At 50.7% G+C, this 26,407-nt stretch overlaps 1 protein-coding gene across 3 annotated transcripts; it reads left to right on the top strand.

The window, feature by feature from the left end:
- Positions 1-337: 337 nt before the first annotated feature.
- Positions 338-26,407, top strand: TRAF4 (TNF receptor associated factor 4). Of its 3 annotated transcripts, none has more exons than XM_083715196.1 (7): positions 338-609; positions 17,611-17,662; positions 19,163-19,267; positions 20,542-20,703; positions 21,725-21,886; positions 22,660-22,815; positions 24,577-26,407. In XM_083715196.1, the coding sequence occupies exons 1-7, from the start codon at positions 470-472 to the stop codon at positions 25,207-25,209; spliced, it is 1,410 nt and encodes a 469-aa protein (XP_083571322.1). In that variant the 5' UTR covers positions 338-469; the 3' UTR covers positions 25,210-26,407. The 3 variants fall into 3 exon arrangements, with proteins under 3 accessions (XP_083571322.1, XP_083571321.1, XP_083571320.1); XM_083715195.1 differs by lacking the exon at positions 338-609 and adding an exon at positions 3,520-3,800; XM_083715194.1 differs by lacking the exon at positions 338-609 and having other exon boundaries at positions 15,082-17,662.

Below are 26,407 nucleotides of genomic sequence, written 5' to 3'. Positions count from 1 at the left end.
AAGTTGGTGCCCATTCCTGCCTCCTGCAGCAGTGAGTTCCACCATTTAACTGTGCTGCGTGAGGAAGGACTTCCTTTTAACTGCCCTGACTTTTCCAACCTTCAGCTTCAGTGGATGGGCGTGAGGCGTAGAGAGGGAGAAGCTGTTCTGCTACTGCCCAACTTCCGTGTTGCCACCCCAGGAAAGGCCCCAAGCCACAGTGTCCTGTCCCGGCCTGCTTTTGGGGAGGCCCCATTCATTCCCTGAGCAGTGGGGCGGAGGATGCTACTCTTTGGAGCTGCAAGACCCAGACACTAGTCAAAACTCACGAGGCCTATGCTCAATTTGCATAGCTTTTCCCGCTGCCATCGGACCGTTTTGTGACGTGCTTCTCTTCCCCTTCTTGAGCTCGAGAGAGAAATGTGCTTGAGACTGCCCTGACAGGAGAGAGAGAGGCTGAACTCGGTAAACTTGCCCAGGCTGCTTGGAGATGGAGGAGCCTGGCGCTTTGAGGGCTGTGTGTCGACACAGATCCAGGATCCCTCTGTGCGACCGACATGTGGAGCCAGCGGAAGAAGGTCAAGGGACTTTGAACAAGCAGACCCCTCCAGGACAGCCAGCTGATAAGAGGTACAAAGCTCAGAACAACTCCTGGAGGGCAGGGCAAGCGGCAGCTTCCAGGCCACAATGGCTGCGTTGTGCCCCCACTGCCAGAGGCAGTGTACCCCGGATTAAGGGTTGCTGGGAATTGCAGACGGGAAGAGTTACTGTCGTTGTGCTCAGGGCCTGCTTGGTGGTTTTACATGTGGGCATCTGGTTGGCTCCTGTGAGAACAGGATCCTGGGCTAAGTGTCCACCCCCCCTCGGCCTGATCCAGCAGCTTGGGCTTTTATTGCGCTGTTTAGCCCTTTCTTGAACAATTGAGACTGTTCCACACATCATTCGGCCTCTCTAAGCTGCCACGCTGGGCTGCTGACCACAAAAGGCTGCCACATTGGTCAGTGTGCGCCAGGGCTCAGTAGCAGAGCACCTGTCCTCAGGTTCTCCAGTTAACAGGCTCTTAGCAGCAAAAGACACACCTACCCCTTCTCTGCCTGAGCAGCTGCCAGTCAGAGAGCAGAACCAGGCTAGATGGACAAAGGCTTTGAGTTGGAATATGAAACGTCCATTTTTGCATTGACTTTGCCTGCAGGATGCTCTAAACAGCGCAGTTGGTACAGCATCTTAATCTCGGGGTTGTGCGTTCGAGCCCCCCATTGGGCAAAAGATTCCTGCATTGCAGGGGTTGGACTAGATGACCCTTGTGGTCCCTCCCAACTATGATTCTGTGATCTGCAAGGCCTTGTTTTTTGCTTTTGAAGCTGGTGTCTGAGCTGCAGAAAAAGTGAGGGGACATCCTGCCTTGCAGCCACTGATGCCTTTGGGCTTGTTTGGGCCCAGTGAAACCAGACGTTCCAAATTTATCCTTAACTTGCCTGTGAAGTGTAGGGTAGGGTAGGGGTGTTGGACCTGGACCTGGAAAAGAACACAGTTCAAATCTCCTCTCGGGGGCTAGAAAGGGGCCAGTCATCGCCTCTCAGCCTGACCTACACCACTGGGGATTAAATGAGGAAGGATAAGAACCACCTTGAGCTCCTTGGAGAAAAAGCTGGAATATAAACACAATAAATAAAACAGAAATACAGTAACTCACCTGGACAGTGGTGGCATCAGAAAATAATTTTGCTTTGGGGGGAATTTTGGGCAAGGGGCAGTGACTTAGCCCCTGTGGCATCTGTCCTCTGCTGGGTGTTTTGATAGACTTCCAAGTGAGCCCAGGGCCACAGACTCATCCGAATTCCTGGTTTCTAATCTATACATGTTGTGAAGATGGTTCCTTCTAAGTAGATCACAGGGTTCAGCAATGGAGTGTGTATGTGATGCTATATGCATCTGGGGGCTCCAACTTCTCCTGATATGGGGGTGGGGAGAGGAATCTCCTGCTAGCTAATTAAAGAAAGTAGGTGAGAGTTGGAGAAGCAGGAGAGGAAGGCAGCAGAAATCTGGTGCATCAAAGGGAAAATGCAGCAGATTTGCATCTTCTCTTCCCTGGGGGTTTGTGTGTGTGTGTGTGTGTGTGTGTGTAGATGTAGTTTTGTGTCACAAACAGGGCAGAGGGCCCACACTGCACACCCCCCCCCACATTCCCCTGCACCAGCTGAAATCAAGAGCAGCTGTGTACTGTCTCCATGGCCCTTAACTTGGTGGTCTGCTGTGGTCTGGGGGCGTGGAGAGGAGTTAGACACCCATCCTGCAGCTGTGCAGTCCTCCCACGGCAACCACTGATGAGGAACACACACACATGTGCTTGAGCCACCAAGAGACGGGGAGAGAGAGAAACTGGGGGCGGCAAGGGAAGCTCTTTACTCAAGCTCAGTGAGAAGCAGCTGTCTTCTCCGCAGGCCCTGGCAAATCCTGGAATCGTTGGAAGGGACCCTGGAGGGGCATCTAGCCCAACCCCCTACAATGCAGTGATCTTTTGTCCAATGTGGGGTTTGAACCCCCAGCCCTGAGATTAAGAGTCTGCTTCTCTACAGATGAGAGTGTAGGGGAGTGGGAGGACGTGAAGGGGGTCCCCAGTTTGTTTTTAGACAGCAAGTCACCTCCTGATGCAAACCAGGGTGGAACCATGTGGTATCAGGGTGGAACCAGGTGGTATCAGGGTGGAATCAGGTGTTATTTGCCTCCCCAGGACTGTGCCCTTGGCAGGGTCCAGCCTGGCCAATGCCGTTGGAGGCAGAAACATACCCAGGCATTGGCCAGGCTGGACCCTGCTAAGGGCACAGGGATGCAAAAATCACAAAAATATTAAGAGAGCCAGCAATTGCCAAAGGTACCAGGGAGAGGCGTGTTGATACAGCTTTTTGCCAAAGGTGCAAGGAAGCCTAGCTATTCCTCTCTGGGTGGTGGATTAGCAGCTGGTAGTATGTGGGCCATTACTGGCCATCAGAGAGGGACGCTTCTCTGGTTTGGAGGGCTGGTTTTTCTTCTGTTGCTGGCAGACCCTCCCCATTTGCCCCAAGAGCTCTGCAGCTGGATCAGGCCCACGGCCCACCTAGTCCCGACTCCTGCTCTCACGGTGACCCCCCCAGAGGGACCAGAGTGAACAGCAGCAACTCTCTGCACTTGAGATTCCCAGCGACTGCTAGTCAGAGGCATTTGCTTCTCCTTGCCTTCCAGGTATGGCGCCTGCAGCTGTGGAAAAAGAAAGACCCCAGCGCTCCAAACCTGGGGAACAGAATGCTCTCTCTCAAAAGCGGGGGGGCGGGGAGCAAAGTTGGCAGCCCTCCCAAGCCAAAAAAAAAGAAAGAGAAGGCGAGGGGAGGCTCAGCCTGCAATAGAAGATAAAGAACCACCCAAACCAGAGAAGCGGGGAAGCGTCCCTCGACGGCAGAGGAGCGGAGGAGAGGAGCGAAGTTGGCAACCCTCCCGAGGCGGGGAGGGGAGGCGGAGAGAGCGCGGGGAGGGGAAGGAGGCGGAGAGGCGTGGCGTTGCCTTGCCTAGGCGAGCCTAAGTCGGCGCTGCACACAATAGGGAGAGGGGTCGCCCGGCAGGACCTGCGAGGCCGGCGGGCGCAGGAGGCGACAGGGGCGGCGCGGGGCCTGCGGAGGCGCCTCTCCCCGGCAGGCCGGCGGGACCATGCCGGGCTTCGACTACAAGTTCCTGGAGAAGCCGAAGCGGCGGCTGCTGTGTCCGCTGTGCGCCAAGGCCATGCGCGAGCCCGTCCGCGTCTCCACCTGCGGCCACCGCTTCTGCGACACCTGCCTGCAGGAATTCCTCAGGTCAGTCCCCGCGGAAGGAGGAGCCGGGCCGGACGCAGGAAGACGGAGGCGCACGGCCCCTGCGCGCCTCTCCAAAGCGCGCTTGCTTGGAGAGCCCCGCACGCGCGCCCTGGGCGCACCGCGCCGCCACCGCCTCCCGGGCTCGCCTTCTCCTTTGTTCCGCGCCCGCTTCATTCCTAGGGAGAACTGGAGGGGCCCCCACCCGCCTCCCTCCTTGGGGGCTCCCCCCATTTCCCAACGCTTGGCTCGGCAGCGGCAAATGGGATAGGCCGCTTCTCTGAGCGTGTGCAGAGTGCGGCGGCGCGGAGTCTTGCTGGGCTCCCTCCCTCTCCCACCTCATTCTTTTCTATTGTTCTGCCTGCTGTTGACTCACCTTGAAGGGCCCCTCCTGTCCTCCCCCCTCCCCCCCGGTTGTCAAGGGCCTCGGAAAAAGAGGGGTGCCTTCTTCGCGGATGGTCGGCGATGAGCTGAAATAAAGCCTCTGTCTCCAGCGGCAGTCTACCGCGAACTATCTGTTGTTGGGAGCCAACGCTGGGGCCTGTTTGTGGATTTATTGCTGACCTCTGTTGGAAGCGGGATGCTGGGCTAGGTTGCGGGGTGGGGTTGTTTTTGCGGAGGGGTCTGTTTGATCCAATAAGTCTCTTCTGCCTGTTGAAGCCAGCAAGGACTGACGTCTCCTTTCGTCCGAGGGAGACAAGCCTTGGGAAACAGATCTGGGGGCTCCTCTGAGCCCCCCCGGGCGTGGCTGAGGTTTGGGGTTATCTGTCCCTTAACTCCATGATTTGAACCTCTGAATCAGAGTCCGGCTGGGTTGGACCCAGCACCCACCCAGCAGAGCAGGAGAGCCACAGCTGGGTCCTCAGTGGAGAACCCCACCCCCTTTTGCAGTAGGCTTAGCTGGATCTGTCTGCGTATAATTAAGGCGGCTTCCGTCCTCCCTTCCTGTTTAAATTCAGGACCATGAGGACTAGTGTCTTGCATTCTTTTTTAGGGAAAGGGCCGTAACTGATTGATGAAGCACTTTCTTATTTGTAGGCAGAAGGACCCAGTCTCAATCCCCGCTGGCATCTCCAGCTCGGGCTGGGAAACCCTCTCTGAAATCCAGGAGAGCCATTGCTGCCAGCCAGTGCAGACAATACTGAGCTAGATGGATCAGGTGTCTGGATTGGGGAAGGGCTGTATCTCAGTGACGGAGCCCCTGCTTTGCATGCAGAAGGTCCGAGGCACAAAATCCTTAAGTAGGGCTGGGGAGGAAACTTTGCAGAGCCATGGCTGCCAGTCAGTGTTGGCAGACACGGCTGAGCTAGCTAGAATAGCAGTCTGACACAACAGCTTCCCATGTTCCTGTTTAAATAAGCCCTTTTATTTGGAACGATGAGGACTGGCACCTTTATTTCTCAGGAAACTCTGGAGAGCTGTTGCTCCCATTGACCCCCAACATTGGCTACATGGGGTAGCAGGAGCCTGGTGGTGGCCACATGCTGTTCCCCCGTCCTCTGGGAAGATGAGAATGCTCTTGGCTGGCAAATATTTCTTGATATTTAATCTCAGAAAAAATGCAGGGCAAAGCCCTCCCGAGGCAGCTTCTGAAGTCAACTCAGACAATATAAAAGAATGTTTCACATATATTCCAAACAACCCAGTTGCAAAGCTATTTCTGTAAGGAAGACAACAAAGAAATAGTAGTAGTAGCAGTAATACGAGAGCCCTCTTCAAATATCTGAAGGGAGCTGGTCAGCAGTGGAACGGATTTGATAGCCATCTGTCAGGGCTCCTTTAGCTGTCATTTCCTGTATTGCAAGAGGGGGTTGGCCTAGATGACCTTTGGGGGTCCCTTCCAACTCTACAATCCTACAAATATAAATAATAATAATCCTGGCCTGCTAACCAGCTAGCTCCCGCCTTCCCTCTAATTCCCCCCCTAAAGACCACCTAATCCCATTTACCTCTTGCCCACCCCTGATTTCCCATCGCAATTACAAACATCTGCCTTTCCCCTTCCCTTCCAGTCCAGGGTTCAAGCCTCTCCCTCGCTCAGGTGCCCTGTGGTCAGGCTGTTCCCTTGACTCTGCAGAGGCGTGACTCTGTATATGTTTGTGTTTCGTGGGTAAAGGCAGTAAGTTTTCCCGGATCTCCCTGGGCGTTGAATAGTTAAGTGTTGGGGATCTGGGAGGGGCTGTAGCACTGATCTCCTCTGCCCACCCCCACCCCAAAAAAGCTGGGAATTCTCTCTTTCTGCCAACCCCTCTTGTAATAAGATCTCTCTAACTAACAAGCAGGGACTGCTTGTCTGCTTAAGTGAATTTTTCTGGCCTTTGTAGAAAAGCTGCTTGGGGGGGGGGGGTATGTAACGGCAGAGAGGCCTGCGAGGCAGTGGGGACCCTTGGGGGGGGGGGGCGCGGGAGAGGTGCTTAGCATATTGGCACCAAGGTCGCTTTGCAATTCGCCTCCTTGCAGCTTCCCAACAACCCTGCCAGGTTGGCCTTCGGCTGTTTGCATTTTAGAGGCAGGGAAGGGAAGAGGAGGCAGTGTGTGAGCCTCATCCAGCACTCCCCCCCCAAAAAAAAAACCACTTCCTGATCTACTCAGAATCTGAGCTTTGGTGGAGTAAGCCGCCTGCATTCCTGTAATGTTTAACTTTCTTAGATGTCTGGCATTAACCAGGGATTTGAGGGGAGAAGGACTACAGCTGTTGTGGCTGCAGGTGGGGTGCGGATCAAGCATTGCACCTGGGATTGCTAGTTTGGGGTGCCCTGCAGGCTACTGGGCGGGAGCCCTTCCTTGCCACCCGCTTCACCTGGCTGCCAGGTAGCAGAACAATAGCCAGAGTTTTTGGGTCTGAGCTGAGATGGAAGCAGCTGGAGATACAAAGACCTGCTTGCTCTGTGCTGGGCTCAAAGCTGCGACTAAGCGAAATATTTCAGGGTGTAAATGCTGCGAGCCCCTTTAAATTCTATGCTTAAATTGTACAGGGGTCAGAATGTCTGGATAGGACCAGGGTGAGACCAGCGTTCGAATCCTCACTCAGCTACGAAGCTCACTGGGTGTGTGACCTTGGAAGCCGGTCACCCACTCTCAGAAGATAGCTATGAAATCGCACGAAACTACTATGACCCAAACACACACACAGAGTGCACAGGCCAACCCAAACGCCTGTGCCACACTCAGGAACCTCGCAAGGTTGTTGTTGTGAGGATAAAATGGGGAGCAGGAGAACTATGTACACCGGCTTGAGCTCCTTGTGGGGGGTGGTGGATAAAAATGCAATAAAACCATATATCTAGAAGACTTTCCCCCCCTTAGGATACATTTGCACGTAGCAGCCAACGAAGGCAAGCCCAGAAGTGTGCCGTGAGCACAAGACCACTCATCCTGCCCCCAGGAACTGGTATTTGGGGGTGCATTCAAACAGAGACCCCCCTCCACTTTGGGGACACCGACATGCACAAAGCTGCTTTATTGCTCCAACTTTGCTTGGCACGTAAGCAAGCTTTCGGAGTTTCACCGAACTGTTAGTCAGCCGGGGACCATTCCAGGTGTTCCGGAGAATGAGTGTGTGCGTCTGATCTATGGGCCTACTTATTCACGGAGCGGAAAAGATGCCCGCGAGGCAGATTGACAGCGGCTTTTCCAGTTCAAGAGCCCCGTCCTTGCGTAACCGTTTCCAGAGCGTTGCTGCGAAAACAAAACCCGAGTTCTTGTGTGCACCTTGAAGGCCGGCGAGCCTTTTAAACCCACGGAAAGCCTTTGCTAGAATAAATTTTGTGTGTGTCTCCCGGGTGTGGCACAGGCGTTTGGGTCGGCCTGTGCACTCTGTGTGTGTGTTTGGGTCATAGTAGTTTCGTGCGATTTCATAGCTATCTTTGCAAACCTCCTCTTACCTTGGGGGACTCAGGTTTGGCACTCCTTTGGTGAGTTCTGCATGTTTCCAACCCCCTCGCCCCGAAGTGTTGAGGCTGAATTGATGCAATACATTTGTTCTTTTGTTTTATTTACTGCATTTATATCCCGGGTTTTTCTCCAAGGAGCTCAAGGTGGCATCCATGGCTCCCCCCCCCCAATTTAATCCCCACAACAACATCCCTGCAAGGTAGGTTAGGCTGAGAGAGGCAGTGATTGGCCCCCAGTGTCAAACCCAGTGAACTCTGTGGCGATTTGAACCCTGGTCTCCCAGGTCCTACTCCTCATCTAGTCCCTACAACAACCCAGCGAGGTAGGTCAGGCTGAGAGTCGGTGACCGGCCCCCAAGGTTACCACTTGAGAGCTTCATGGCAGAGTGGGGGGGAATTTGAACCCTGGTCTCTCCCAGGTCTTTGCCCAATGCTCTGACCACTGCACACTAGCTTTCCGTGAACCGATTTAATAGGGACACTTCTTATCTCTCTGTCTTTCACAGACACATCCTTCTAACTAAACTTTTCTGCTCCTTTGCAGACACCCTGAACCTTTCCTTTTTGGCTGATCTTTTCCTGGGGTTCTGGGTTCAAGCCTTGCGGAGTGAGGGGATTTGGCTAGGCATGTCTTTGCTTGCCTGACCCTTGATGCACAACTGTGTGTGAGAGAGAGATAATGAGGGAGACATAAAAGGGTTTTGTGTTTTCAAGAATGCAGAAGGCATTTTTTCTCCCCTGACTTCCTTCATTCCACTGTGGCCTCCCCAGAGAGAGAACAGATCCATAGGGGGCTGAGCCCCACGGGTGTGCGGAGGGGCAGAGTCAAGAGCCCAAAGCCAAGGAGCTGGATTCCACTTTAAGGCTACGAGATCCTGTGCCTGGGACCCCAAAGGGTCATCCAGTCCAACCCCCTGAATTGCAGTTGAAATCCAGCCCCCTCTTGTGGGTTGGGCTTGAGCTTGGAGTCAGGACACAAGAGGGCTGGAAAGAAGGGGGAGAGAAGAAGCCGCCTTTAGATCAAGTTAGTTCATTGGTCCATCTTGCTCAGGGCCAGCCACACTGACTGGCAGCAGCTCTCTGGGGCTGAAAGTGCTTTGCTTCCTGTACCTTTTAAAAAGAACGCAGGATTCAAGTCCTCAAGGTCGTGAGTAGGAGGCTGATTTGAACAGGAGCAAAGGAAGATGGTACAGAGGTCCAGCTAGCTCCTTACTACTTACATTGACTGGCAGAGTCTCTCCAGGGTTTCAGGCAAAGGGCACCCCCAGCCCTTCTGCATGCCAAGCAGCTGTCTTGACACCCTGAAGACAGGCGATTAAGCCATCTTGCTGTTCCTACTTGGAAAATGGATGAAATCAGACTACCTTCCTGGGGTGTTTTACCTGGAAGGAATGGTTAGGAGGTGATTTTTATGCTCAAAGGAGGGGGGCAGGGTCTCTCTCCCTGCAGAGCTCAGCTCCAGGGGTGCAAAGGGTTAAATCTAGAGGGTCTGGAAATTCCCAAGGTGGGGGGTGCTGCAGATTAATCCCCACCACAGCCTGCTGGGCCCATCACACTTGGCTGGGCAGGGAATGCGCTGAGGCAGCAGCCTGGGAAGGGCAGAAAAACCGGTTCCCCCCCCCTCCCCAACCTTCAGCCATGCAGATGGAGGTCACTCTGCCCCACAGCTGGGCTGCCTGCTCCCTCCAGCTTGCCTTTCAGCAGTTCTCCCCTCCACCTCCATGCTTGCATCGGCTCAGGGAGATGCACTCTGCATACACACAGAAGCTTCCGGGGGCCACTTCACCACACCCCCCCCAGGCTGAGCACGGGCAGCGTCCTTTGTTCCTATTTCAAGAAGCTCTTAATTTGGAACCATGAGGACTAGAACCTTAGCTGTCTCTTTTATTATTAAAAAAAAGGAAAGGGCCATAGCTCTGTGTGCATCCCCACATTTTCATGCCCCCTTGCCCCGAGACCCAGCTGGACTTGCAGATTGTGGGGGGCACACCCCTAGGCCAGTGCTCTGTTCCTTCAGGGGGGGGAGTGCTTGGGGACGGGAGAGAGGAAGACTCTGCAAGGGACTCTGGGGGTCATCTAGTCCAACCCACCCTTCAGCGCAGGAATCCCAGCTGAATCCCATCTCTTGGCTGGGGGAGGAGAGGCAGTCGCCAGGCTACATGTGTGTGTTCCTTCCCAGACAGGTCACACACGCTGCGCCCGCTGGCCGTTGCTGCAAGTTTTTCCTTGCCAAGGATCCTAGCTGCTTGGCGCATCACCCCTGACCACTGGTCCTGCTAGCTAGGGATCATGGGACTTGTAGGCCAAAAACATCTGGAGGAAGCCTGCTCTAGTGCCTTTAGCTAGTCCCAAGCCAGTCCTTTTATGCTCAGCCAAGGCTTCCAGTCTCCCCCCTTCCTCTCTAGCAATTCTTCCAAAAGCTTTGCCCCGATTCCTGCATTGCAGGGGGTTGGACTAGATGACCCGTGGGCCCCTCTCAGCTATGATTCTATTATTCTGCCTGGCTTGCCTCAGAGAGCAAGCTTTTGGGGCGACCTGCCACCTCTCCGTGCCCCTGCCTTCATCACACTCAAGCAAATGCGGAATCAAAGAATCGTGGCGTTGCTTAAAATGTATATAGAAAGTGCAGTGTAAGCGATGGAAGTCAATCAATGAAATTTTATTATTATTTTCATATTGAGATATTTGTAGAATAAACTTGGAAAAAATTCTTCCAACTTTTCTTCTTCTTTTTTTCTCTTTATTTTTTCTTCTTTTTTTTTTGTTCCTTTTTCATATATATATATATATGTGCTTATTTGAAATATATATGTATGTATGTATCCAGCGCTGAGGGCCTTCTGGCGGTTCCCTTATTGCGAGAAGTGAGGTTACAGGGAACCAGGCAGAGGGCCTTCTTGGTAGTGCGCCCACCCTGTGGAACACCCTTCCACCAGATGTGAAGGAAATAATCAGCTAGCTTCTCTTTAAAAGAAATCTGAAGGCAGCCCTGTTTAGGGAAGTTTTTAATAGTATTTGATGCTATATTGTTTTTAACACTTGATTTGAAGCCGCCCAGAGTGGCTGGGGAGACTCAGCCAGATGGGCAGGGTATAAACATTATTATTATTATTATTATTATTATTATTATTATTATCATCATCATCTGCAATATTTTGCTTATATTTTGTAACAATTATGTTAAATTAAAAAAAAATTAATAAGATTTAGAAGAAGAAGAAGAAAAGAATTGTGGAGTTGCAAGGGACTCTGGGGGTCATCTAGTCCAACCCACCCTTCAGCGCAGGAATCCCAGCTGAATCCCATCTCTTGGCTGGGGGAGGAGAGGCAGTCGCCAGGCTACATGTGTGTGTTCCTTCCCAGACAGGTCACACACGCTGCGCCCGCTGGCCGTTGCTGCAAGTTTTTCCTTGCCAAGGATCCTAGCTGCTTGGCGCAGCGTCTTCCGGCCAGGGGTGGCCCCAAAGGACCTCTGCGCTTTCCCGTTGCCGCCAGGCCCTGCTTGGCACAGGAGGGAGAGCAGCATGGGTGGCAGCCGATCTGACGGAGTCGAGCCAGAGCAGTAACTAGCACTGAAAATGAAGCTGCCCGTCTCATAATGCCATTGCACAAACCTGTGGTGCAGCCGCGTTTGAAGCGCCACTGACCGTTCTGGTCGCCTCGCCTCAAAAAGGAGATTGTCGAGTTGGAAAAGGGGCGAGCGAAATGATTGAGGGGAGGGAGCGGCTCCCCTCTGAAGAAAGGAGGCAGCGTTTGGGACCTTTTAGTTTGGAGGAAAGGCGAGGAAGAGGCAACGTGATGGCAGTTTATCCAATTTTGCATGGCATTGAGGAAAGTGGAAAGAGAGAGAAGTTTTCCTCTTTCATAACCTTAGAAGTCATGGAGGAAGAGTCAGGAGAGGTGAAAGAAAGGACCTGGTCATGCAGAGTGTAGTTAAACTGTGGAACTCACTGCCACAGGAGGAACTGACGCCACAAACTGGGGTGGCTTTAAATGTGAACTGTGCCAGTTCCTGGAGAAGAAGGCGATGGACAGCTCTGCTCTGCCTCCACAGTCAGTCTTGCTTCTGAATGGCAGTTCCTGGACACCGCAGGAGGGGACAGTTGCTCGTGTGTGCAAATCCTGTTTCCTGGTTTCCCTTTGGCTATCTGGTTGGCCACTGTGAGAACAGGAGGCTGGCCAAGGTGGGCCATTGGCTCTTCTTAGTGATATAAGGATTAGAGACCCAAGGTGTATATTTTTGATTTTAATAACATTTCGGTGTTTCACTTTATTTGCATGTAACTTTTTTTGTTTTTGTTTTAATTATTATTGATACAGCAAGGAAAAAAAGAAAAAACACAAATACCAAATTACACACAGGAATGACCATAGACCCATAATTTTCTTAACAAACAATAAAACATATATTGGTCTTAACACTAATGACCCAACCTCCCGTCTATTCCATATTTCGATTTCATATTACTTATTGCCAATACACACTTTTATCATAATTAAAAATTTTCTTAATAGATCTAATTCCTTATATCTACCTTGCAACTATTACTGAAGTTCCTCGAATGCTGCAACAGAATTTAAACTACTATATTTATTTGTCAAATATTCTTTGAAAACCTCCCATTTTGAAACAAATTCCTGTTTTGATTATGTAGCGTTTTAGAATGCATTCGGCTTGAATTTGTCGCCTGTGGTTTGTCCCCCTAATGCCATCCTCCATCCCCACATTACCTGACCTTCGAAGGGCAAAGGATGTTTTGCCAAAAGAGGGACGTGTTGAACAGGCTCTCCTTGAAGCTCTCGGTGAGACGCAGGAAGAGGAGAGGGGGGAGAAACTTATGACGCTGCTCCCTTCTTACTGAAGGTCTGGTTGCCTAGACGCAACTGTCCGATAAGCTGTACGTTGAGACCAAATGTTTTGGGACCTTGCTAGAAAGTTGACGCCAGTGTGGAGTCGTGTATCTCAGTCCGTAGAGCATCAGACTTTTAATCTCAGGTCCAACATTGGGCAAAAGATTCCTGCATTGCAGGGGGTGGGACTAGATTACCCTTGTGATCCCTTCCTGTGATCTTTGTATCTCATGACCTGTAACCTTTCCTGACGTATGTTTAAGAATGCATAGATGTTTTATGACTCTTTGCCGTGTTTGAACTGCTATATAATATTTTGTTCTGAAGTGCCCCAGGGCACACCTCTGTTGGCACGTTGAGCTGAGCTCTGTCCTATTGCAATCCAGTCGTACCTTGGAAGTCGAACGGAATCTGTTCTGGAAGTCTGCGTGGCTTCTGATTGGCTGCGGGAAGCTCCTGCAGCCAATCGGAAGCCGCGGAAGCCCTGCTGGATGTTCAGCTTCCGAAAGAACATTCGGAAACCGGAACAGTCACTTCCGGGTTTCGATCGTTCGGGAGCCAAAACGTTCGAGAACTAGGCTGTTCGAAAACCAAGCTACGGCTGTAGAAAGAAACGTTGGATGCTGGACTTGGAATTAGTTTCCTTGGTTCCATGGTTTATTTAAGTGGTGGCCCCTCACCTGCATAACGAACAAAGGGCTGTCGAAGTGAATTCTTAAGTTCCAGAGGAATCTGTGCCCCAAGGAGCTTACAGTTCGTGGCAGACATAGCTTGAGTGTCATCCCTGCTGCTGATCCATCGTGGCTTCTCTGTGATGGATACATAGGCCCAGTGGAGACCCAGATCCCACGACCCCCCAGGAGCCAGGTTCTCTGCCTGGTCCACAGCCACTGGGCCAGGTGTCCTGCCCGTCATGGGCTCCCTGGCTCAGAGGAGAAGCTGAGGGCAGCGCCGTGTGCAAGTGGCGCAACCTGGTGTGCTTGGTGATGCTGTTTGGAGGGGCTGCAGGCATCGGAGTCCCTGGGTGCAAATAAGAGAGAGGAACTTGGGGCTGGCTGGCGTTTCGTTGGGCAAGAGCCACATCGGCTCCACTCTCCCAGTAAAGTTACTGAGAATCGCAACGGGGGGGGGGGGGAGTTTTCCTCCCTCTCTCCCAACACTAGAACTTGTGAAGCTGAGCACTGGAAGGTTCAGGACAGTTAAAAGGAAGCCCTTCATCATGCAGCGCACAGTTAAGCTCTGGAACTCCCTGCCACTGAAGCGATAGCCACCCACCGGAATGGCTTTCAAAGAGGATCAAATTTATGGAAGAGGAGAAGACTGTTAATGGCTGCAAGCCAGGATGGCTCCACGGTCAGCCTAGGACCCATGTAGCTATGGGACCGCCTCTCCTGGTATGCCCCGCGGAGGACCTTAAGGTCCACAAATAACAACACTTTGGAGGTCCCGAGCCCCAAGGAGGTTAGATTGGTTTCAACTAGGGCCAGGGCCTTTTCAGCACTGGCCCTGACATGATGGAACGCTCTGTTCACAAGAGACCAGGGCCCTGCGGGACTTGACATCTTTCCGCAGGGCCTGCAAGACAGAGCTGCTCCACCTGGCCTTTGGTTTGGACTCAGTCTGACCCTTATGTTTCCCTCACCTTATGGTCTTGATTTATCAGCTTCTTTAAAACGAGGCCGCATTTTAAATTACATTTTAACCTGTATTTTAAATTGGGTTTCCCCCCACTTCTCTTTTTCTCCTATTATGCTTTTACTGTGATTTTATTGGTGTTAGCCACCCTGAGCCTGGCTCAGGGTTTATCTTTATCTGGCTTTAGTGTGAGGACAGGATCCAGGCGTCAGGCCTCCCCTCCATCCTTTTGCAGTCTCACGTCTTGTTCTGGTGTGAAGCAGCTCTTTTGTCTCCTGGCCAAACCACAGACAAGGGCTTGGCTCTCTCCCTGCGCTGGCAGCCTCTTCTCGGATCCAGCCCCCAGCAGCTGCCTGGTTTTTCCCACAGCTGCCACCCCTGGTTTCAAGTTTCCTGGAGCCGGCAAAGTTGTTTTTCATCATCTGTCGGGCCGGCTTTGTTTCAGCAGCTCTAAAAGACACAGCCATAAGCGGTCCTAGAATAGGAGCATTGGAGGGGGACCCCTAAGGTCTTCTAGTCCAACCACCTGCCCTGCAAATCGGAATATTGTGAGAGCCATGCCAGGTCAGAGTTTTGGGTTTGGCGAGTAAAGAGGCAACACGACGGGAAATTTACGAATGGAGGATGCGAAGAGAGAAAAGCTCTTCTCATAACACCGGAACCATGAATGCTGGAAGATCCAGGAGAGGGAAAAGGAAGGAATTAGTCGCGTAGCGCGGGGTTAAACTGTGGAACTCCCTGCCACAGGAGGCAGAGATGGCCGCCAACCTGTGTGATAGGAATTTTGAGGTCTTAGATATATGTTAAATGTTCATAAGTGTACCAACCAAGCACTTACATAGATCAGCACAGGAAGGCCAACCTTGAACCCATTTTGATTCCCAAATTGAGCAAATGTTTTTCTGCAAGGTCAAAGGAAAATGGAAAAGCCTCCCCATTGTCTTTTCCTTCACAAATCCTGTCTTAAGGGCACATTTGGCTCAGGAACTAAGTATTTATCATTGCAAAAGACTGGCCAGGCAATCCAATCAAGTGACCATTAAACCGGTAACCTGGCAGACAGGAGATAAACAAAGCACTCAGATTTCTGCTGTAGTCCGCCCTTTCTGTGATGTAGGTATGATGTATCGGGGTGGTGGTCTTGGGTTATACCCCTTCTGTGATGTATGTATGATGTTTCTGGGGGTGGTCTTGATCTACAGGGTGGCAATTTCAAAAGTCTATATAAGGGCTTGCACACCTGGGTTCTGGTCACCTCAGACTTGCTGCAGTAGCAAAATTTCAAAATGTAGTATTTTTGTTTTGCTTTGTTTTGAATGTGTCTGGTTGACCACCGCTTAGTTCAGATGCCAGGAGCACACCAACAGACTCTCAATTTGTGCCTAGCCAGCAGGCGTAGTGGTTAGCGATGGATTATAGGACTCTGGGAGACCGGGTGCGAATCCCCACTCTGCCCATCTGGAAGCTCGCCAGGGCAACTTTGGGCCTTCTCAGCCTGGTCTCCCTCACAGGGTTGTTGTGAAATGGGGAGAGAGTCCTGTGGGGCAGCCCCCCGAGATCCTTGGTGCGAAACTGGGATGTAGAGGTGATAACAAATAGGTCAGAGTGACCGTTTTTCAAATACACAGCACGAATTTACCTCTTATACAAATATTGCGGCACAGTATATGCAAATGTCTGGCTTATTTGAAACTATATTGAACCTTTATTCTCAAGAATAATGGAGCTCACAGGTGCAGAATACTTTTTTGAATATTAATCTTCCTTGTAAAAGGAATCATTGTACGAGTTGATATTTATTTATCCTTTTGGAGCTTTGCTGTATCCTTGTACTTTTGTCCTTCCAGCCTGTGACGCTTTATGGTTTAATTCTTTCTTTTCTTCTGTTTTGTGTGCACTTTTTGTTGCTGTTAACACTTTAAAAAAAACCCCACACAGATCAGAGAAAATAAAGGAAATCCCTGTTAGAGAGTGCTTGGGTGGGGGGGGTGTATTAGGAAACATCTCACAAGACAGTTTGGAGCCCGGGTGGCCTACTGGTTAAGGGTCTCGGACTAGGACCTGGGAGAGACCCGAGTTCGAATCCTCACTCAGAAGCCAGACCTTGGAAGCTAGTCACGGCCTCTCAGCCTGCCTTGGAGGGTTGTTGGGTGGATTAAATGAGGAGCGGGGAGAACTTTGTAGGCCACCTTGAGCTCCTTGGAGAATAAAGGTGAGCTATAAATGCCCCACTTTGGCCCCTGGGTCTCCATTTCCTCTGCAAAGCCGGGACTGGAGTGTTAACTTTGCAGGGCCCCCGTGGCGTGAAGCTGGGGGGTGACACACGGTGGGAAATGGGGCAGGGCTTGGCCTGACAGATGTGACACTGGGATTAGCAGGATTTGGCCCTCTTCCCAGCTCGCTCTTGCTTCCGCCCGGTTGCTCCCGACTATTGAGGTTTGTTTGTTTTAGCCCCCCCCCCCCAACCACCACCCTTGCGTGCCACTCCTGGGGCTCTGCTGCCAACGCGGCAGGTGGTTTATGGGGCCGGCTGTGTCCCCCCACCGAGCGAGGATTTCAGACAGATGGAAGGGATTAGAGGAGCCCGGCTGCTTCCTCCCCCAGGTAGAGAGGCAGGGAGCGTTTGCCACAAGAGTGGTTTCGGGAGACTTTCAGAAAGAATTTTCCTTCCGTTAGGTCCATCAAGCTCAGTGATGCCTGCACTGACTGGCAGCAGCAAATCTCCATGGTTTCAGGCAGGGGGACGTTTGCCAGTCCCTGTATATTATTATATTTCATTTCATTTATAAATGATTGTAAGGGGGGGGGGGGAGAAGTGGTTTATGAAAAGGATAAACCTGTAAAATGATCACTTAGGGAAAATTTGACAACCATAGCTGAAGACAACTCGAAAAGTTAAAATAGCCATAGACTGAAAAGCAAGCGAGAATGTTTTGAGCTGGTACAGGGAATGGGCTTGCCTTGTATCAATAGGCAGGGAGTTCCAAAGTGCGGCTGCTGTTGCCCAAAAAGATTTGAGTTCTTGCAAATGTGGAACGGGCATTGTGTGGCACCCGTTAACAGTGCCAGCTTCGCCAATCGAAGCGGGTGCGTGGGCACAGATGGGAAGGGCGGTCTCTACTGGGAGATGCTGCTAGGAATTGAACCTTCTGCATGCAGAACACATGTCCTAACACTGGCCCTTCCCCCCGATAAAATAAGATCCCATTCCTCATGTTTCCAAGGAAAGTAATAACTTGTGCAAAATGAGGACAAATTGGTGAATGTGTTTTTATTGGCATGACATATGTGGGAGATGGCTGGTTTTGTAGTGGGGAATACAGACTGTTAAGGGGAGGGGAGCTTAATTGGAAGAGCCATTGGCTGAGCTGCTGTGATGTCACAGAAGCTCCCGGGATGGTCAGCTTCTCAACCTGTTCCTTTTCCTCCTGCAGTGAGGGGGTCTTCAAGTGTCCAGAGGACCAGCTGCCCCTTGACTACGCCAAGGTGAGTGCCCCCCACCTAAGGAACCCCTTCCTTCTACTAGCTGAAACCTTGGTAGGCACTGAGGGCTACAGGGGGGCCATATTCCTCTCCCCCACTTGCCTCCCTCTCTCCTCGCCTAAAGACACCTAGTTTGTACAGTAAAATCCATATTTAAAAAGTTAAAAATTAACCATTCTGGAAAGATACTATTCTTAATTGCCTGGCAGAATAGAAGCGCTTTCGTCAGGCATTTAAATGTTAGAACAGAAGGTGCTTCTTGTCAGTCACTCTTGATAGAGAGATAGAGAGATAGATAAATAGATATAGATTGTATGAATAATAATAATAATAATAATAATAATAATAATAATAATAATAATAAATTTTTATTTCTACCCTGCCCTCCCTAGCCAAGACTGGGCTCAGGGCGGCTAACACCAAATATAAAACAATTGTTTGAAATACAACTTGAATACAAGATTAAAGTACCACATTCAAATGCAGCCTCATTTCATCAGAAACTCAAAACCTTTTTTGGGGATAAAAACGTCGAGTCTTCACCAAGGCTAACTAGCCAGACTGGTCCTATGTGGGCCAGAAAAAAGCCAGAGAAGTCCCCAAATAGGAGTTCCGTCACAGAAGGAAAGAGGGAAAAAGAAGATATAAAAATACTTTTAAACAAATAAATGGATCAATGAAAGAAGACACTCTGCATGTTGTGGGTTCTGCATTCAAAACTCATCTCCTGCTGCCCCTTGAAAGCTGCGCCGCATTTTGTATTTTGTATTGTATTGTCTATTGAAATTCAAAAAAAAACTACAGAACCCATTTTATGTAGGCAACCACAGTGGCTAGGATTTTAATAGCAAAAAACTGGAAAGGCGACTTAATCCACAACGGCAAGCGAACTTGCGAAAATGACTGGGAGAATAAGAGGAGACTTAAACCAGAAAGTCAACAAAGATTGGATAATATTGAAAGAATACCTTAGAAAGTATTACGATAATGCAAATCTCCTGGCAGATTTAGATTAAATCTTGAAGTATAAGGAAACTATAAAAGTAAAATTTCTTTTGATAAGTAACAGAAAAATAATAATTATGAAGTGCGTATAGATTAATAAAGTTTAAAAAGTACAATGAGATGAATCGGAAGTTAATGATATGTTGTTAAAAAAAATTCCTTCCAGTAGCACCTTAAAGACCAACTAAGTTAGTTCTTGGTATGAGCTTTCGTGTGCATGCACACGCACACGAAAGCTCATACCAAGAACTAACTTAGTTGGTCTTTAAGGTGCTACTGGAAGGAATTTTTTTTGACTATGGCAGACCAACACGGCTACCTATCTGTAACTGATATGTTGTTAGTTAGTGTCTGTGTTTGTTTCTGTGGGGTTTTTTTGTCCTGTTTGTGTTACGTGTAAATTGTTTTGTAATAAATAATTGTTTTAATCAAAATAAGGAAAGAATTCTGTCATGCAGGTGCTTTTTTGCGTCTCATATTTCCCCTTTCCTTTCCCAGATCTACCCAGACCCAGAACTGGAGGCTCAGGTCCTGAGCTTGACCATCCGGTGCATACACAGCGAGGAGGGGTGCCGGTGGAGCGGGACCATCCGCCATCTGCAGGTGAGGAGACAGGCTGGAAAAACCAGGGATGGGGAGCCTTCAACCCTCCTGGTACTGGTGGGGTACGGCGCTCATCTTCCCTTGACCTAATGTGGTCCATCCCTTAAAAAGTAAGATTAAGGTTGTAGTTCTCATGGTTTTGAATAAAGCATTGTGGATCAGAGAGCTGGGCTTCAGTCCTTAAAAATAAGGTTAAGACTGTAGTCCCCATGGTTCTGGACCACAGAGCTGGGGCCCATTCCTTAAAAAGGAAGTTAAGATGGGTTTTGGGGTTTTTTAGGCTTTTATTTATACTTTCCTAATTTCTACATTTCATTAGTTTTACAATTAGTTTGACATTCCAGCATTTGACTTCCTTCCCCCTCTTTTGGCAGTTCCTTAAATTTATTTCTTAGAAGAAGAGTTTGGATTTGATATCCCGCCTTTCACTCCCCTTCAGGAGTCTCAAAGCGGCTAACATTCTCCTTTCCCTTCCTCCCCCACAACAAACACTCTGTGAGGTGAGTGGCGCTGAGAGACTTCAGAGAAGTGTGACTGGCCCAAGGTCACCCAGCAGCTGCATGTGGAGGAGCGGAGACTCGAACCCGGTTCCCCAGATTACAAGACTACCGCTCTTAACCACTGCACCACACTGGCTCTTCTTAATATCTTCTGCATATCCAAGTTTGTTTAACTTGCTCATTTTATTATTTACTGTAGACATATACTCTTTTAAAACTGCAGGTTATTACACTAATCCTGCTAATGTTTTTATCTGTTTACAATTTATCTGTAAATAATCGATCAACCATTTCCATTCTTTTACAAAAAGTTTGTTATCTTGATTTCTTCTTCTTCCTGTGAGTTTCGCCACTTCTGCATTGTTCCATAAGTTTCTGTATCCATTCTTCCTTTGCTGGGACATCTTTTTAACAATTTTGGGCAAGTGACATTCTTGCTGCTGTAGTAGCCGACATGAATAAATTTCTGTACAATTCAGGTAGTTCTGTCCCTACAAGTCCTAAAACTTTTAGGAAGTTAAGATGATAGTCCTCATGGTTCTGGGTTAAGGGTTTGAAATAGGATCTCTTCGGCAGAGTCAGACCATTGGCCTGTCTAGCTCAATATTGCCTACACTGGCTGGCAGCAGCCCTCCACAAAGGGTATCTAACTTAGACCTTCCTGGGAATCAAACCTGGTGGCCCTCGCTTCCCTGACCTGTGTGAAGAGGGCTGGGGAAAGAAAGACGTTTTCTGGCTCACCCCCCCCATCCTGCTCCCCCCCGTCTTGCCCAGGTGCACCTTGGGACGTGCAGCTACAACGTGGTGCCCTGCCCCAACCGCTGTGGGGCCAAGCTGAGCCGCCGGGACCTCCCGCCCCACGTGCAGCACGACTGCCCCCAGCGCCACCTCAAGTGCGAGTTCTGCGGGGCCGACTTCACGGGGGAAGCCTACGAGGTGAGGAGGCGGGGCCAGAGGGGTGGGGCTTGGGAAAGGGGGCGGGGTCTCTTGGCCGTGGGGCATCCGGGGCATCCGTGGAGCAAAACTTTGGGGTCCGTTTCCGTTGTCAGGATAGACCCTCGTCCAAAAGGCACCCACCTCAGGCCACTCGCCGGCCCTGCTGAGCTGCTGCCATTGGCTGGGCTGCTGTGATGTCACAGAGCTCCTCGAAATGTCAGCGGCATCTAAGAGGCAACAGAAAGCTTAGCATTAGAATGGGGAGACGGGTTGTGAGGTTGGTTTTTTTTGCAAGGGGAGAGAGGCCAGTTTGGCTGAGATTTAGCCCAGAGAAAGAAGAGGGGCTCTGTCACTTCCAGAAGTCCATTCGACTTTCAAATTTATTAAATCCATTTTTATTTTATTTTTAAAAAATAAATTAAAATGTCACAATGCAGTTTGTATGTTTACTTTCTGATTTTCAAGTCGAGCAAATGGTCAGAAAGACAAAATAGGTCTATGTGTGTAACTGCTGCTATCAATAACTGTCATGCAGTGATTTGCTATTGTGTGCTTTTAATGAATTTTTAAAAATGGATTTAATAAATTTTTATTTGTATGTTTTCACTGCCAGCATGCCAGTAATCGTAACATATATTTAAACGTAAATAATTGGGGGTGGGGCTGAAAAACCAGGGAGAGATCCTGAGCTACAGACCTTCGCCTAAAAAAATAATAATAATTGAGATTCCTGGTCCTCATGGGTCTCAGTTAAGGAACAGAGGAAGCTGCCAAATGCTGCCAGACCTTTGGCCCTCCTAGCGAGGTGTTGTTCACACTGACCGGCAGCAGCTGTCCTGGGTTGCTGGCCAGAACTCTGCCCCAGCGCTGCCTGGAGATGGTTTGAACCTGCCAAGCAGGTTCTGTTCTGCCCTTGAGCTGTGGCCCTTCCCACAGAGAGGATGCCCAGGCAGGAGGGGTCCTTCTGGTGCCCCCTCCCTCCGTATTAACCCCATGGGCTCTCCCCCTCTCCCCCCCCCAGAACCACCAGGGCCTCTGTCCCCAGGAGAGCGTCTACTGTGAAAACAAGTGCGGCGCCCGGATGATGCGACGGCTGCTGTCTCAGCACATGCTCTCTGAGTGCCCCAAGCGCACGCAGCCCTGCGGCTACTGCAGCAAGGAGTTCCTGTACGACACCATCCAGGTGGGACCCGGGAGAAGGCGGGACCTGCGCCAGGGAGGGCAGGAGGACCAGGGGAGCCCTTGGCAAGCTCCAGAGCGTAGCAGAATGGCTTCTTTCCTTTTCCCTTTAATTTGCTCTTTTAAATAATAATAATACTTTTATTATTTATACCCTGATTTCCCCAGCCACTCTGGGCAGCTTACAACATTTCTAAAAACATCAAGCATTAAAAACCTCCCAATACAGGACTGCTTTCATTTCCTTATTTACATTGGTTTTCCAAATCTTACCGTATTATGAATTTAGATTCAGATAGGAAGCTGTGTTGGTATGACGCAGACAAAATAAATTTAAAAAATTGTCCAGCAAATTTAGTTGGTCTCTAAGGTGCTACTGGACAATTTTTATTTTTAAAAAAATTATTTCATATGTATTCTGAAAAACTTTAAGAAAAAAATCTTACATCAAGCATTAAAAAGCTCCTAATACAGGGCTGTTTTCTTTTTCTTATTTACATTAGTTTTCCAAATCTTACTGTATTATGAAAAACCTTAACAAGGATTTAGTAGAACTGTTAATAGTCGGGAGGGCCCCCCAAGGAGCATCTACTCCAACCGCCTGCAGTGCAGGATTTGCAGCTAAAAAAACCTCCCAACCTTAGAAACCTCCCAAGAATCCTAGAATTGCAGAGCTGAAGAGGGACCCCCCCCCCCCCCCGGTCACCTAGTTCTCTAGTCTACCCCCTTGCAAACTGTCTCAGAGTCTGTCTGAATCCTCTTCCTCCGCTCCCCCAGAACCACGAGTATCAGTGCCCGCGTTACCCTGTGCCTTGCCCGAACCAGTGTGGGGTGCCCAGCATCGCCAGGGAAGACCTCAGTGGGCACTTGAAAGAGAACTGCACCACGGCGCTGGCGCTCTGCCCCTTCAAGGAAGCTGGCTGCAAGCACCGGGTAAGGCCTTCCTCCTCCCTTCATGCAGCCTTTCCTTTACTGCTGTGCCTGCCCCTCGCCCCAGTCTCGCTCTCTGACAAGGCCGGGCATCCAAAACACTCTCCGCTGCGGCACAAGCCTTTCAGAGTTACTGCCGTGTTATTTTCAGAGTCATTGCCATGGCCAGCTCTTCCTCACGGGGTTGTTGTGAGTTTAAGGGGGAAAGATGTTTACACTGCCTTCAGCTCCGAGGGGGGAATATAATAACAGAGAATGAGAGGGGTGATTTAAAAAGGGGGCAGGTTTTCTGAAATGGGGAGGTCCATTTTCCTTCTTTTAGCAATGGGTGAACAGTTCCCATTTTATTTGTGGGCATTATCAATTAACTAGAAGGGTTTTTGAGGACTGTGTGAAAGCCAGCAGATCGTTGCAGGTTTGAAACAGGTCCTCCTTCACCGCAGGGCTGTCGTTGACTTGTCGGACCTTGCTGCTGCCTTAGGATGTGTCTTACAATGGCCGTAGGCTGAGAGGGCTTTTAATAAAGGGGGGTTAGGCAAATTTCTGGAAGAGGAAGAGGCAATCAAAGGCTGCTTGGTGTGGAGCCTCCAGGATGCAGAACAGTCTACCTCTGAATGCCAGAGTCTGGGGCAAGTGAGGAGAAGGCCACTGTAGGAAACAAGAGGAGTCTAGCTTCTGGATAACAACCCTCAAAGTGGTTTGGAAAGAGAATAAAACAATAAAATTATCATTAAAGCAGCTCTTTAAAACACCCCAAAGATAAAATCAACAACAAACTAGAAACAAGTTAAAACTTGTCCCAGCTTTCTAAACATCTGGGTAGGCTTGTTTAGACAAAAATGTCTCCAGCAGGTGCCGAAAAGGGGACGGCAAAGGCTCCTGCCGGATATCAATAGGCAGGGAGTTCCAAAGTGCAGGTTCTGCCACACTAAAGGACCAAGTTCTTATAAATGCAGAAGGGCTCTCACGTGGCAGAGGTGACAATTCTGGTTCTCCCAAGCGAAGAGGCCTAGATGGGGTCAGCGGATCTCACAGGCAAATTGGCCCCAAGTTGTTAAGGGCTTTGTATATTAATAGCAAGGCCTTGAACGTGGCCCGAAAGCAAGTGCAGTTCTCTGAGCGCAGGAGTTAAGTGCCGACAAGGCCTCCCTCCTGAGTCAGCAATCGGGCTGCAGCATCCTGCACCAACGGCAGCTTCCGGATCAGGAGCGAGGGAAGCCCCGCCTAGAGCACACTGCAGTAGTCCAGTGTTGAAGTCCCTGTGCAAGAAAGGCAGGAGGGGGAAGCTGTGGCCACAATCCTGGGTGGCTTTGAAAGAGGACTAGGCAGATCCAGGGAGAAGGAGAAGGCTGTTGGTGACCACCAACCAGTCAGAGACAGATCCTGCTTGCAGGTTACCCATAATAGACATCTGGCCGGCCACTGTGCGAACGGGAGGCTGCGCTAGCTGAGCAACTGGCCTGAAGCAGCGAGCTGTTCTTACACGCAGGTCGGTCTTGTCTTCGAATCCTGCTTGCGGGCTTCCCTCCAGGGGCATCTGGTTGTGAGAAGAGGAGGCTGGCCTAGGCAGGCCTGATCCTGCCTGGGCTCCTCTTATTTCCTTTGACCCGAACTACAGAATTCAGCGTTCAGACAAGACGCTTCCTTTCCTCCGGTTTCCTAGTCCTCGTGATTCTGTAAGGATCAGGCGGTCCTCTGCCCTGATCCCAGCAGGCTGGCCTCTCGTTCTTACGATGTCCCGGTCTCTCTCCTCCCCCCCCGCAGTGCCCCAAGCTCTCCATGAGCCGCCACCTGGACGAGAGCACAAAGATGCACCTGGGCCTGATGTGCGCCCTGGTGGCTCGCCAGCGGCAGGAGCTGGGGGACCTCCGCCGCGAGGTGGAGGAGCTGGCGGTGGGCAGCGAGGGCGTCCTGATCTGGAAGATCGCCGACTATGCCCGCAAGCTGCAGGAGGCCAAGGCCCGCAGCAACTTCGAGTCCTTCAGCCCCCCCTTCTACACCCACCGCTACGGCTACCGGCTGCAGGTCTCGGCCTTCCTCAACGGGAACGGCAGCGGCGAGGGCAGCCACCTCTCGGTCTACATCCGCGTCCTGCCCGGCCAGTACGACAACCTCCTGGAGTGGCCCTTCGCCTACCGGGTCACCTTCTCCCTCCTGGACCAGAGCGACCCCTCGCTCTCCAAGCCGCAGCACATCACCGAGACCTTCCTGCCGGATCCCAACTGGAAGAACTTCCAGAAGCCCGGGGCGGGGCGCACGTCCCTGGACGAGAGCCTGCTGGGGTTCGGGTACCCCAAGTTCATCTCCCACGAGGACATCAAGAAGCGCAACTACGTGAGGGACAACGCCGTCTTCATCAAGGCCTCGGTGGAGATCCCACAGAAAATCATCTCCTGAGCTCCTTCTTCCCCAGGAGGACAGGATTAAATCAGTTCCTGCTTTGCAACGGGTCAGACTGGATGAGCCTTGGTGCACCCTTGAAACTCTACAAGTCTGTGATTATACGGTTCCCTGGAGGTTTTTAAGCAGAGATTTTTTGGGTAGGGGGGTTCTCTAGCTGTGATTCCTGCATTGGACTAAATGGACCCTGGAAGTCCCTTCAGACTATGATTCTTCAGAGTGCTGCATCAGAGTTTTGCATCTGAAAATATTGTACTCTTGTCTTGCCCAACTTGCCCTTTGTAGTCCTGACCTCTGGATTGATTCTCAGCCTCCCCCCCCCCCCAATGGTGCTAACGTGCTTCAGCTGAAGGAGGAAATCCTGCCTGCCTTGAGACCATCTCCTCCCCACCCCCACCCCCCCCAAAGCAGCTGGGCTGCCTCTGTTTTCCTCCCCCCCAAAAATAATAATTCCTCAGCTCTTCTTCCAGAGCATCCTGCCCTGGTCTTTGTCCTTGGGTTCAAGAGGCAGGAAGAACGCTTGACCCTTTCTCCACGACAAACGGCAGGGTTGGCTTTGGGGTGTGCAGGGGGGGGGGTCCCTCAGTGAGAGGGAGAGCGCACTGGGGCTTTTGGCTTTGTGATGGGCCAGTCTTCCACCAGATCCCTCCTTCTCTCCCCCCACCAAAAAAGCCAGCTTTCCTAGCCCTGGGAAGAATGTGTTCCTAAATGGGGGCCTGTCTATCTGTCTGTCTGTCTGTCTTTCTATCTGTCTCCCTCGGTGGTCTCTCAGGGATGCCCTGCAGTCGCTTTGGACGGACACTTGAGGAGGCCGAGGCCCCTTCTATCTTCCAGGTACGGCCACTGGCCAGCATCTCGAGGCTACTGACCCCAATAATCTTCCTTCCTTGTGCCTGGACCCCTTTGCCGCCCACTCAGTTGCCTGGATCGATCTCCTGTTTAGTGGGGGGAGCAGTAGGGCAGGGAGAGGCCCCCCTGCCCCCCTACTCCATCACAGAGCCATATTTTGTACAGGGAGCCCCAGAGTCTTTGAGTGGATCCTTCATCCTCTGTCCTGTTTTTGGAATCAGTTTTCTCCCGCAGGGGTGTTAGGGAGGAGCAGCTACGATTTCTGCTCCTGACTTCCTTTCTCTGCCTCTCTCTCATTCTCTCTGTGTGTGTTTTTTTTAAATAAACAATTTCGTGTATTTATTAA

This window comes from Podarcis gaigeae, assembly GCF_964106915.1.
Source record: "Podarcis gaigeae genome assembly, chromosome: 15".
NCBI classification, from domain to species: domain Eukaryota; kingdom Metazoa; phylum Chordata; class Lepidosauria; order Squamata; family Lacertidae; genus Podarcis; species Podarcis gaigeae.
Note: the sequence above shows the minus strand (reverse complement) of the source record. Positions and strands in the feature narration are given on the sequence as shown.